At 39.8% G+C, this 14,244-nt stretch overlaps 1 protein-coding gene across 4 annotated transcripts in view; it reads left to right on the top strand.

The window, feature by feature from the left end:
• The window catches only part of brip1 (BRCA1 interacting helicase 1), a 130,629-nt gene that overhangs the window by 95,371 nt on the left and 21,014 nt on the right, over positions 1–14,244 (top strand). For 2 of the 4 annotated variants that reach the window (XM_044201832.1, XM_044201831.1), the window contains one exon: positions 13,961–14,169. The exons of 1 other annotated variant lie outside the window; for it this stretch is intronic. In XM_044201832.1, the coding sequence (XP_044057767.1) occupies positions 13,961–14,017 (57 nt within the window). In that variant the 3' untranslated portion in view covers positions 14,018–14,169. Of the gene's footprint in view, positions 1–13,960; positions 14,170–14,244 lie in introns of those variants that run through there. One more of the 4 variants, XM_044201835.1, reaches the window with a different exon arrangement.

The following is a 14,244-nucleotide window of genomic DNA, read 5'->3' as shown; positions in this document are numbered from 1 at the left end:
GCTGTGTCTCAGCTAAAGCCCTATCCAGTTTTGGCCTTTAAGCAGCAGTGAGTGCTAATGGAAAAATAAGCTTTGGAAATGAATTTGCAGTCAAGCCATTGTATTCATTGACCTTGAGAAATACACTGCCATAGATCACTGTCCTAATAATTCTTTCCTCCACCCAGTCAATACTTAATTCATATAAATGTAACAAAGGTTATTGAATACTTCAACAAGACACTAATTCACCTGCTTGATCACAGTGGAGTTTGATAATGTTCAGTCATCATTAATTTAAATACACTTCTGATGACATCTGCATTTTGCACTTCAGCCTCTAGTGGTGTTGTCTGCAGTGGTACATATGTGTGACATACTGTAGGTCAAAATCAACAAGTCCTCCAAATTAAATGACAAAATACGTTGTTTGTAACTGCCCTTTAGAATGACACACAGAAGCGTTTTCTGATCTGATGCCCCAATCGGCAGGACCTTATTGCCTTCTGTTACAAATTACCAATGAAAAAATAAATCAGTTTTAAGATGTGACAATGCTATGGTGAAGGTCAGGTTGTGTTTAGGCACAAATACGATTTAGTTAAGTTTAGGATTAAAACCAGTATTTAGTTAAGTTTAGGGGACCCTTGTTGTCTCCTGTGTTAAAGTCAGACGTTTTGTTGACCCATCCAACCACCCCTACCTCCTCACTCCGCAGACTTTGTGTCTCAATTATAATGTCACCTGACTTCCTCCTTTGCTTCCATCATAATTCCTACAGCCAATAGAGGGCTTTGTCACTTGAATGTAAACATATGTCGCTTTGGGACACTTGCTGAAACGACAGATGCTATTGTTTTTCTCCGGAGGATGGTGTTGTCAAAATAATTACAGTAGATATTTAGAATCCACAGTAATACATACTGTACATCAACAATAAACTACAGATTGTGCAGCAAACATAAAGTTTGTGGAATTAATTAAAGGTGGGGTATGCCATTCTGGAGAAATCCAATACCATATAAAATACCATGATATAGAGCGAACAACGACACAGCAAGTAATGGAGCTAACGTTAGCTAGGTTGTGGGTTAGCAGACTGTCCCTACAGTAGCTGCTAACAGCCAGAGAGGACGAGACGTTTCCCAGAGCAGCACAGCAGCTCCAGACAGCGATACTCACAACTCTCCTGCTACTGTAGCTAACATCACAACAACAGCACATCTTGGCAAACTAGAAAGTAAGCTGAATGTCCACGGGCAAGTCATTTAACGTTACCTGACGCACAAATCATGGCTGAAATGGCTAGAATAGTGTTGTATGGCCCGGTCCGAGCCACTATTCTTTGTTTCCCATTTACAGAGCCAGGGTTGTGTACAAACAAGCGCACACACTGAACGGACAGCTAGCGGGCCGGGAGGAGCTATTCGCTGAATTTGGACAAAAAGACTTGTATTGGATTAGAATCGCATACCTGACCTTTAAGGACTTCCTTTTTGCAGGAATATTTTTTAAGGTGCTATTGATAACATTGATAACATCCAGCCACTAGATGACGCACTCCCCCTCCATCCTTCCATTCCATTTTTGGTGGTTGCCAGTTCTCACCGTACTCTTTATAATATTAATTACAGAGACCCAACAAATCCCACCATGAGCAAGAACTTGGTGACAGTGGCAAGGAAAAACTTCCTTTAAGAGGCAGAAACCTTGGACCGAACCAGGCTCAATGGTGGGCGGCCATCCACTGCTGCTGTGTTAGGTTTTGAGAGAGAGAGAGAGAGATTTTGGGAAGGTGGGAGTTGGGGTGGGAGAGAGGGAGGCACAATGCAGGAACATGTAACATTATCTATGGTAATCCCAAGTTTGTATCTCAGCAGACCAGAGACTTTGAGTGGGCGTGGTAACTGTCAATCATTTTTTAATTTGGCCAATTAGTGGCTTACAATCCACTGTCAGTCAAAAACTAATTTCACCAATATGCTGCCTGAACCAGTTGTCAGTCACTTTTTAATTCAGCTTCACTTCACAGTATTATTAGGAAGGAGGTACACAAACAATTTATGCTCCTTTGTACCAGACAATTTTTTAACTAGCTAGCGCACTGTCTGCTTATGGCTTATGATAAGCCGCTCTTCAACTCCTTGATCATAACAGTATATGGTAACTTTCACCACTGCTCATTTTAGAAAGGCCAACGCAAGAAAACATATTCTTTGTTTAGATCATCAAACAAGCAATTGATCATAGATGTTTGTTTCTGGTTTCCAGCATTAGCTAGTGAGCCTTAATTTTCCTAGGATCGTGCCTGGTGGGAGGAGAAGGGTCCAACTGCAGTCCTCCCTCCTGAGGCCCCTAGTGAGCCAGTGGGGTTTGAGCATGCATAGTAGGGTTCCGTTGAACAGTGGTTCTAGTTACTATATTCTGTTATGATCAAAAGTTTTCTACTTCCACTTTAAAATGTTGATTAAAAACATTGCTCTCTGTTGATACTTTGATCCTTTGACTAGAGCTGAAAACTTTGGATCTAAACATTGAGAAACAAGGCAGCTTTGCTTCTTCGTGTTGAACTTCCCCCTTCTCCCTATGAGAAAGATGAGTAGCCGAAAACTGATTAACAACTGGTGCAGGCTGCTTATTGGTGAAATTAGTTTTTCATTGACAGAGGATTGTAAGCCTCTGATTGGACAAATTAAAAATTTATTAACAGTTACCCCGCCCATTCAGAGTCTCCAGTCTGCAGTGATACCCTACTCTAATCTTAAAGGGATATGGCTAACTAGCTTTAGGTAACCCTTTTTTCCCCCATCATTTAATAGTTATAGGGGCCCTATATTGCAACACTTACCGTAAAATGACAATTTTAATTATCCTTACACTATAAGGTAAATATCAGGTAAATATTTACATTTTAATCCAATCAAAGAGTACAGTATAGTACATTGTAGGGAGACAGACAGCTATAGTTAGAGTAAAAGTTGACGTTAGCTAGCGTTAGTGTTAGCATAGTGTTGACCTAACATTAGTTGAAGTGTTTTCTTGCTACGTGTGCATCTGGCTACATGGCTAGCTAGCCACAAGTACCTCAGCGAAGTGTCTCATAGGGCTAACGTTAGACTGCTATTTGAGATGACACCCTCAATATCACATTTTGGGTCTAAACAGTATAATGAGCAGATATATAGTAGTTTGGAACTTTAATTTACCTTCGACATGACACATTGGTAATATATTAGGATCCCACGTCCACTCCGTTCTTAAAGAAAAGCGACCATCTTTTCATAAGCTGACCAGCCACTGGCTGGACGGACCAGTGACAGAGTCAGTCAACTTGCCCTGCATAAACTTGTACTGGCCCCGGGCCATCTGTTATGTCGGACCCTGGCCCACTTCTAAATCCCCTCTGATACGCATTTTCGTTATAACGTTACGTTGTGGAACTATAACGTTATGTAACTGGACACAACTCACTAATGCTAACGTAGATCCTCAGGGAATCACACTGTTATTTTTCTAATTTTGACAATCTAACTGGTGACAACACATTAGTTAAGGTTCTAAGGACTGTGACTGTCGGTAGTTGTTTATTGCTATCGTTTATTTGCATGTCTGGCCAGGGACCTTTGTTACATCTCACCCCCAGTGGGGGCATGCAGTAATTAAAAAAACAATTAATTCCTTTGAGTTTGTGGTCAAAATTTTTGTTTTAACTCTCAAATATTCATTTCAGTGTCTGCCTCAGAAATCCAGTTTTGGTTGTGCATTAAAGGTCCAGTGTGTAAAATTTAGGAGGAGCTATTGACAAAAATGGAATATAATATTTAATTATAAGTATGTTTTCATTAGTGTATAATCACCTGAAAATAAGAATCGCTGTGTTTTCATTACCGGGTCCCCTTCCACTGAGGCCACCAAGTTGCACTGCCATGTTTCTACAGTAGCCCAGACACTGGCTCTAGAAAGGGCCTTTTGAGTTTTTGGGGTTTTTTTTTTTTTTTTTAGTTTTGCAGCCACCGTAGTTTCTCCTGCATGCTTCAAATGTGAGGGTGAGGCAAGCGGAGGCAAACTGCAATTTCACCACTAAATTCTAATATTTAGAATGAAATATTGTACTATTTACTTGACTACATTTTTCTGATGGCTATTACTCGCTATTGCTATTATTATTTTTACTTCAGTAATGGATCTGAATATTTCTTCCACCACTATGGCCATCCCTCTTCTTATCTCCCGACCCAGCCAGATAGTTATCTGTGTGGATGCACGGAGTGGCCTGCACGTCAGGACCTTGCACTCAAAGTGGTGTTTAACCCCTCCTTCTCTCTCCCACCCATCCTCTCTGTTTTCCTCTCTCTCACATGCAGTGTCGGGTACATATTCCTGCTGCAGCAGACACACTGTCTTGTTAATTTCCTGATTGTGTAAATATGTCAGGATGTTGTTTGTGCTATCAGAAATGTTGCTAGTCATTGTTTGGGCTGTGTGTGTTTGTGTGAGATGAGTGCCAGTGATAGCAAACCTTGGCTCCATGCTTGTGCTATCTAAGCCATCAGAGATAGCAGTTCCTACACTCTGACTTCTTCACATAACACACCCTTTCATCCAACTCCTTGTTTTGAATGATTGAGATGTGTAGTGTCAGGAAAAGCTAAAAGTTAAAGCAGTTAAAATTGGATACATCCTTGCTTCCATTATGCAGAAACCTCAGGAGGTGTGTTTGCATGGTGAGCGGATGTTTTTCGAAGGCAGAAAGAGGACAGAGATCCTATCCAGCCCATTAACTGTAATTGTGCTTGTTTAGAGTTAATTTGATGTGTGTGGCCTGTAGGGAGAAGGCAACGGAAGGGGAGGTGTCATCCTCTCACATCAGACATGAGGCTCAGGGGCCAGGAGGAGAGGAGGTGCAAATGAGCTTAGGTCACAACGAAAAGGGACTGCAAGATGGACGTGATAAGTTCCACTGCCGTTGCCCACCCTTCCTGGCCCGGGTGATGATAATCACTCAGCTTGTTTTGCCTTCACTACCTCGTGATAGAAGCCAAGAGCTACATGACAAGACTCTAAACAAATGCTTGAGATGATAAAGGACAGACGGCTGGTTCACACAAGTGAGACTAGTCATGCTCTAAAAAGGCTATTACACTGGAGACACACAGAACTTGTTGCTTTTCTTGTATGACCCTACATTCTTTCTTCATAACTTCTCTGGCAGTCATGCAACACCGTTAATCTGCAGTGTAGCATTGCTAGCACAAAAATCCTACCCTCTTTGTTTAGTGACAGAAACATAACCTCTATCGAAAGTCCAGTGCAGACTACAAGACTTGTGCCACGATTTGCCTGTTAAAAGTGACAACAGTCCTTCAGTCAGAACGGATTACGCCCTTGTGCTCCAAACAAAGTGCTTGTCGGATCGTCTAACAGTGTGAAACCCCATTTTTGATACTGGAATGAAGAAGTGAAGAGGCTGCTTCCAACAATTTTTGTAACGTTCCAAAGCAGACAATCCAACAATCATGCTCACTTTACGCAGAGATTGGTCGGGTGTGTGGAGGTTTGAAAGTAGGCCCGCATTTGTTAATGCATATGGTCTGCATGTAAAGCCTGCACATTAATAAACTTTGCTGCAGGGGGGCACAGACCGTCAAGGACATGGGCAGATGACAAAATTTACACCACGCAGAGCCTCTTGAACCCTTGTGGCCACTTGGATGCAGAAAGTACAATTTGGGCGAGGATGGAGGCAGCGGACACTCCAAAACACAGTATCACTCTGTCCCTCCTCAGGCTCCATTACTATAAAGCTGGAGGTGAACAAACCAGGAGTCACACAGCATAACTTCTTGCATTCTTTTGTTAAATTTCACGATCATTTGCTCCAGTTGTGGATCACTCCAACTGGAATGATCTTGTAACTTAGGGTGTTCAGGCGCCTGGACAACAGCCTGGAACAAAAATTGTCTTGAAGTCTGAGCAGTACAGAAATTCAGACGTAGTCTGCAGTTGGCTTCCGTGACATCTGTTAATCATTCTCTCAGACCAACACAACTGCAGGTTACTCCCTCCTACATGACGAAAACAAGCTTGACACACGTTAGCATATGTTCTGTAAATGTTCCCTGCCAATAGTTGCTGTCAGAATCCTTCCTAGACCTGTTTTGGAACACATTATGGAGTTTTCAATCCAGCATAATGGGATCACCCTTTAAATACCCTTTCAAACAGCTACACTAACAGGATGTGCGACCCATTCTTCAGCCATCTCCCCGATCAACCTGGCTGTACTGCGTTAAGTAGACACCTGATTTGATGGTCGGGCTTTGTCAGATCGTCACAGCCTAAGCCCTGAAGGGATAAGCCACAAATCACCTGCTAAGACTCTTTGGAGTCAGAGCTGAGGACCTAAATCCCAAAGTTTACCTTTCTTACCTGTGCTTAGTCCTCTTACTGTACACTCACTTCGCAGGACACAGGGTTGTGTCCTGGAAAGGGCGGCTGGTAATCCAACACCTGCTGTAAGGACACCTGGTGTCCAGATTTACTGAGATTGCATTTCAATGGGTAAGGCCTGTTTTTTGCACCTCAGTTGCTTAGCTTAAGAGCCGAGGTTTTGTTGTATTCATTAAGAAATGTATGCAAATCAAAATGTGGCGTAAGTAAGCAATCACAAGCACAATTATCTACAGGCTTAAATGACATGGCTTAGCTTGAAGTTTTTGGACCTTGATGCTCTATATAATTGATGAGCTCTTTGAGATCGGATATGAGATTCAAGAATGGAAAACTTGTTGTAATTTTCTTATTTACTTGAGTTTCTGGTGTCAATGCAATAAAGATAGAAGCTATTTTGAAAGGGCAAGCTAATCTTTGAATTCTTTAGACTACCTTTCTATGGATTTTATTTGAACAACATTGTTGGAAATAATTTTTGACCAGAATTATTGGGGAGTTTGCTTTCTCATTTTATTAAATTCCCATAACCTCTCTAGAAGATCTGATCCCAAAGGCAAATAGCCATAGAGTTGATTGGAGTCATTGTGATATGGCTTCACTGAGAAAAATGTATGAACATTCAAAGCCAATTAGTGATTTGCATTTCACTAAATGGTACAGTATTCTGTAAATACAGAATTTCACACTTCTCATCGTTCCTATTTTCTCCAGGAAGGGTATTTACATAATACTGTTACTAGAAATATAAATGCTGCTCTGTCGTGAGCTTAGGATATATTCCCCCTCAAGTCTCAAATTACCTGTATTGTGAGGTTCATTTCTTTCCTTACACTGATATGTGTTTTTTTTTTTTTTTATATATATATTTTTCACCCAGTCAAACTGTAGGGCCTATGGGTCTGATCTGAAGCCTGAAATATGTATGTGGAGGGGAAGAACCAGTAAGGAGCTTTGGTGTAGCCAATGAATACAGTTTATTAGAGCAGTGCCTGACGTTGTAATTGGCCTCTTGGCTTCCATTGATCTGAACTGGATAGCAAAGCTGTTGTCATTGTTTCACTGACATCACTGAGGCTTAATATTTAAATATGTGGGTTGCCGTGTCAGGGACTTGAAGGGAACTTGACATACCATGCTCGGGGTCACTCTTGTTTGTGTCAAAATTTTAAATGCGCTTAGATATGCCATTGGTAGGGTGAAACTTGAGCATTGGACGTGACATTATTTTAAATTATTGTTATTTATGAGTTATTTCATCAAAATGCGTCCTGGCCTGTCTTCCTGTCTGTTCTATTTTCAACTGACCAGTCAGGCGACAACTACAGATAGCAAGTGGAATCAGAAGAAAATTAAAAAGAAACAGAAGACATCAATTCAGTCTCACTGAGAATGTATTTACATTTTATTTGACTATACTCTATGTAATATTGTTGGGCATGTGTACGGTGAGAGCAGAGGTTGGACCAATCGTGATCTTGTTTTGTTTGAACCCATCACGAGCTGTATCTGCATAGAGCCTGCAAAAACTTAGTTGTCTTATGCCTCTCACCCAGCCTTGCATTAGGTACTTAATCACCTTCAGGGGGATAGTTCCTCCTTTGGCTAACCTGCCTGTCTGCAGCGTGTGATCCCCAGTAAACCGTACTTATCAAACTAAATACTTGATCTGGACCAGGCCAGCAGCTAAAGATGAAGCTCTAAGGAGTCGGCTCAGAGCATAGCGATTACAGACCTAATAGAGGACAAACATCTTAGTAGGATGTAAGTGACCACTCTGCCCTGTGAATCCAACTTTTACTTGACCCGGCTGGATTGTTACCTAACTGGCTCTTCTTAAGGTGTTCTTTCTGGCAAAGCAGTCTCAGTTCAGTTTTTTTTTCTCAAAATACAGTGATATGAGTATGAAAATGAAGTCATGCAGCTTTTTATTAATGTGATAATGACTTATTTATTAATATGTTGGTGAAATAAGACCACTCAGAATTTGCTTTAGTCAAGTTACAAACAAAGTTCATGAGACAAAAAGAGGTAAAAAAAAAACCCCATAGGGATGTATTTGTGACATCTGTCTGATTAGTATAAACAATATAAAGCAATAAAATCATGTGAAAAGTCTCAGTCAGTATCTCAGCAAATAAATAAATATCTGCATGGACAGATACCACTAATAAGAAAATGATACAAAAATTATAAAAAAAAATTAATTCAATCATTTAAAAGTCATTTTTGTGAGTTAACTGACCCTTTAACATTGGGACATGATGTGCAAGCATTGCATGTTGCTACTCTTTTTATGTCCAGTATCACATGAATGCATTTAGCAAAGCATTTTATTGCAATGCATATGTAGCAGTAGCCTGTACTCTACCAGGTTCTGTTTAATTTAAACCCCATTTCATAACAAATTAATTATTCATGTTCAAAAAATAGCTCATTAAACCAATTGTTTAGTTTTCGCATAATACTTAATAAATATAGATACTGTGACATTTTGACATCCCAAGACAAATGCAGATGATCCACCTCAGAGATTGAAATTCATCTCTGTTTGCTATAAGACATTTCAGCCAGTAGAGGGTATAGGTACTCCAAGAGGAGATCCTCCTACTCCCAAGGCTTGTTGTCTCATTGCATACCATTACCTTGCAAATCCACATGTCTCCTCGGCCTATATGTACAGTGTGTGTGCACTGATGTCATACCACCCTCCTAAGAGAACAGCAGGAGTCACTGTCACACTTTGAGCACCAGTCCATTTTTTCTCTGTTCATCTGCTGGTGCTAGGTCATTTGTAACTGTGTTGAAATAATCAAGGTTGGCCAAATAGAGATCCATCTCCTACCTGTGGGTAAACATCAACACAAGATCTTAAAAAGCAATTATAATACCTTTCAGGATGAGTACATCTGTTGAGTTTGTCAAAGAGGTGTGCTTTGAAAGGACCCACTAAGCCGCGATGAATCTGGTTGGGGTGAGGGTGGAGGGGTTTGGGTCTTTGTGTCATGGTGTTTGCCTAGAAAGCCAGACATCAAACAGGCTCCTGCCAGAGGTGAAAGAGGGCTGAGCTGGTTAAAGGAAATAATCAGGGATCCAAAGGGCGCGTCTCAGAGCTCATTTGGGTGATAGCGAGGCAGACGTGTCGAAGTAGACTAGTGGCCAAGAAGAAGAAATTATAACTACCATCTACTTTGGAACCATAATGCAACTTATAGTAGATGCACATATTTGTATGAAATCAAATTAATAGAAGAGTCAGTTGTAAGGCCAGATACAATCACTCAATCTTAACTTTAGTAGTTTTTAGAACTGTTCTTCCCTTCTTATTACACTATGGTGCAAGAAGAAAGTATTGTTGTTTCTCAACAATAATACTTTGACATTTACCCTTTTATTACTTTCACCTACAAAGGTGAAGTTGATTGCAGTATAAAAGTAATAGCCTATAACATGCCAAACAGTAAATAACAGGATCCATTAACAATGTTTCCTGAAGTACATAAAAAGAGCAGCCAAATAGAAAACACAGCCAGATAGGGAGGTCAGGAGGCAAAAAGCTGTTTAACTTAATATAGTTCAATTGTAAGTGTTGAACAGTTGTACAAGTGGTAACAACAGTTACAGGTTACAGAGATGTAACCCAGTGGGTCAGTAATTACAAACCTTTGCTTTGCAGCCAAACCTTGATCAAAGCCACATAACTTTAATCTAGAGGAGACTCCAGTTTCCAAAGGTCCCAAATATGTCATTTTAGCATGTTTAAATGTGTATTTGATTGAATAGTGAATAGTGCAGCCATAAACAATGTTTTGAGTCTTGGGTTTGAATACTTCACTCAGTGTAAAGAACATGTATCTTCAGTGAAGAGGTGGAACAGGCTGACACTGAATGAATATACTGTCAAACAAAGTCAAATAAAATGATTTTAACAACCTCAAAGCTACTTAATGGGAAACAAAACGTTTGAATGTTTAAACTGCAATAAATACACAAAACCATCCAGATCAGAGGGCTGGAGAATTAAAGTAAACTACACTACTTCAACAGTAGACCTCATAATAAAACATAAACCTCATTTATTAATGTAGGGTAACACCTGTCAGTGCTGAGTGTATATTCATGAAAGAGAATTGTCTGGTATAATTTAATTCATATCCCAGTATTAAAAAATGAAAAAGTATCACATTATTAATGAGAAATGGCCTAAGTAGAAATAAAAACAATTAAAGACAAAGTAATTAAAGACAAATAGTGACTATGTGGTGTACTGTAGGTCTACTGTTTGAATGTGTGCCTGTTTTGGTTCTGCTTTCCCTGGTGCTGAAACAGCACGTTTCCAGTGCATGGGTCAGTAGCTTGCATGATTACTACACAAGTATGTCAGGGTCAAAGGTGCTGTTACATCTGTAGCTTAATCAGTGGAGGCACTCTAATTAATTATGACTCATCAGTGCTACAGACAGAATTGTCACAGTCTACAAGTATTATATCATGTTAACATGTTAGCTATGGTCAGAGTCACAGATATCTTCAGCGCAAATCGCCATCAAAACTTTAAAGGAATAGTTCAACATACAATTATTTAACCTTTTTTACCTTATCTAATTATTGGCAATAATGTGAATAAGCATATTTCCCAAAATGATGAACTATTATTTTAAAGAAAGTCAGATAACGATAAGATGATGAAACAAAGCATGATGACCAATTTAAACACAATGTGATACTTACAAAGTTAATACAAATGTACGTTTTCTTTTGGGACAAATGTACTTTTCAGGGAAAAGGGTTTTTAACTTAATTTTGTTGCCCCCCCCTCCCCGAAATCAAACCTTCTCTGTCCTCCCAGAACTCCAAAACTCCCATTTAGCATTGTATCTTGTGAGCTAGAAAGCTAGCCACCAAAAAATCCAACTGTCATGTGCAGTTTCTGGGCGTAGTGGTTGTCGGCCAAGAAATAGATTTGTAAGCTTCCTGCTTGAACCACTGTCTTGTTTTATATTTCTTCAAGTTAAATACATAAGACAGAACATGTAAATAACACAACTAGGCTAGGCTAGCAGTTTCCTCCTAATTCCTTAGTGTACATTCAGAGCCAAAGAACAGTTTCTGCATAGTACAACAAGGCTGATAAATTGCAAACAATGCACAAAAGACAGATTTGAGAAGTAGAGGTCTGGAACTGATCCATAGCAGAAAACCTGCACCAACCTGACATGCATAAATTCATTTTCAAAAAAAGGAAAGGAACCTGAGGACAGTCAGACCTAGCCCAAGTAGACCTAAGGGAAAAAATTCTCCTGCTATGATTATGGCATAACAAATGATTAGAGTTGATAGTGACTGTACTTGGATCAACTCGGGTCTTAGATATATTGACACACAGACCCAAGACCCGCTGCAATAGAATGGGACTATACCCAGTTTCAGGCTGTATTGAATGTTAGCCATCTTGTTTAGCCTTTCCTGCTTTGACATGCAGGTTTTGATGGAGGTCTACTGGCAGCCTTTGTCTTGCCTTAGAATGTGATTGGAAAAGCATAAAGCCATAAAATAATACAGCGCAGTTTGATTGCACATTTTCAAATAAGCATTCAGTTGTTATCACTATAGACACTCATATCTCATAGGTCTATAAAGATAACTATAATTCACTGTTGCTCAAGCAGTCACACTGAGGATTTCGTCAAACATACTGTACAAAGATGTGACTGTACAGAGCGAGTTAATTCTCCCAGCCCTAAGGCTTTAATTAGATTGGTCCATCTCCACTCAGCTGCTGAGTTTCTGAAGTTGTTTGTGCATGTCATGCATTCATTCATTTTCATACAGTAATTTTTGTATATAGGTTGATGTGGTCAATCAGCATCTCTTCAGATTGCTTCATGTCAATTTTCTTACTCAGATGACACTAGAAAAAAAGGGATAATGATAAATGAAATGATAAAATGCTGTGGCAGACAAGGGTTAACACAATCATGCTTGAGTAATGTTGACAGATAAGAAGAAATACACAGTGAAATGTAATAAAGGGTCACGAAGAGAAATTTCTCTTCATTTTTGATTTCACCAACATTTTATTAAACTTTTGAGAACATCTTTTCTCCAAAACTCCTGCTAATTTATGACCCTGCTTGGAGGAGGCAGCGCTCCTTTGGCTCTCTTTGTTTTGCAATCTGCAATGTTTCACTGTATTTCACCACAATAGTGTACACTATCTGCATGCCTTACTTTGGTATGGACTTTGATAGTAGTTTGGGTTAGATTTATTTCTGTTTTGTTTCAAAGCCACAAGTCCAAAGACAACACTTCGTACTGTATGTTTGTCTGTCTCTTCTCTGCTGACATTGTACGTCACTTCCAAAGAATGTGAGTTTTTCCAATGTAAAATGTTTTTGTCCATTGTAAAAAAGTAAATAATCTGTGCTTTTTTCCTCTCTAAATGTCTAATCCAGGAACGTATTGTAATGATTATTAGTTTTTACAGATGCTTTTATCCAAAGCCATTTTGGAATGCAGGGATCCTGTTTTATACAGCAGATTTAGCTTTGGTTTATACTGCTGCCAGCCGGCTGTATGTTTGATCAAGGGACACAAACACAGTTTAATGTCCCTCCACCAGAGCTTTGAACCCACAGCGTGCCCTTTTGGCCCAGTCCTCAAACCTCCCACTCCTCTGAGCAGTGCCCACTGTTAGTAATCTTCTGGCCGCCTGTACACAATGAATCACTTTTATGAAGGAGTAAAAGAAAGAAGACTTGAAACACCTCAGCATGTTCATTATCTTTTACTGCTAATGCACAATGTCACCCTGTACTGGTGGCACATGGATGGTAATCTGATGGAGAGCCGAATGAGAAAACCTCCTCTCTTCGTCCAGATCTTTCTGCATGTGGATCAAATCAGAATTATCCACTAATTGACTATTTACAGGGCTCGAGAAAAGCCCTAATGGATTTGATATTAAATCCCCCTCAGATATTTAAAGTGTCTTTTTGGAGTGGCTTGCCGAAAACCCGGGCTTTTTCTTTTTTACAAGACGGCCAAGTTAAGCCCACCAGTGTTTCGGAATGGGCCTGCCAAGCCCAGGCGGCTGTTAGATGGGATTATGGGACGACAGTAGGCAAGGGCAGTGCGACGCAGGGGAGAGGGGAATGGCCAGATCTCCCTTCAATGACTTCCAGATGGACTGCAGGCCTAGGTTCTCTCACTGGAGATACATGCTCAGCTTGGTTAACTTGTGCTCCATAAGGGGCTTAAACTTGGCTTCTTTATAATGAGATTGACTGCGGTTTTATGTGGAAAGTTAGATAACATAAATTTCAGTATGCCTGCCCCTTAATGCCCTACTAAAGCTTTGAATAAAAAGCTTGGACTATTAAACTGAAGTCAGGGATCTTTGGTGTAAAAATGTTACTTTCTTTTTAATGTCTAGAGTACCTTACTTTTCATCTTTGCAAAATTACCAATAACCATTTCATATAAAGGAATAGTATATTTTAATAGTTGGCTTGTTTTGTGTTTTTTACAGATATGGTTGGCCCCAGCAGCAGTCCACTTCTGCTCCCTCATCCATATTAAAAGCTGAAGCTTTAACAGGACCAGAGTGAGGAGATCACTAATGGCAGTAGATTTATTTTGCCTTTGTATAAATTCAAATTTTTTGGTGCTGTTATTTTGTAACATGTAACTGCCACATTGAGAATATGTGTAAATCTGTGTACCGTGTCCTATCTTGTCAGTACGTACTAATGTTCAAATAAATGGCTTCCCAAGAAAAATCTTATGTGACCCTTAACGTTGTTTTACAATTTT

Source organism: Siniperca chuatsi, linkage group LG7, assembly GCF_020085105.1.
Source record: "Siniperca chuatsi isolate FFG_IHB_CAS linkage group LG7, ASM2008510v1, whole genome shotgun sequence".
Taxonomy (NCBI): Eukaryota; Metazoa; Chordata; class Actinopteri; order Centrarchiformes; family Sinipercidae; genus Siniperca; species Siniperca chuatsi.
This window is presented reverse-complemented; position numbering and strand designations above follow the sequence as displayed.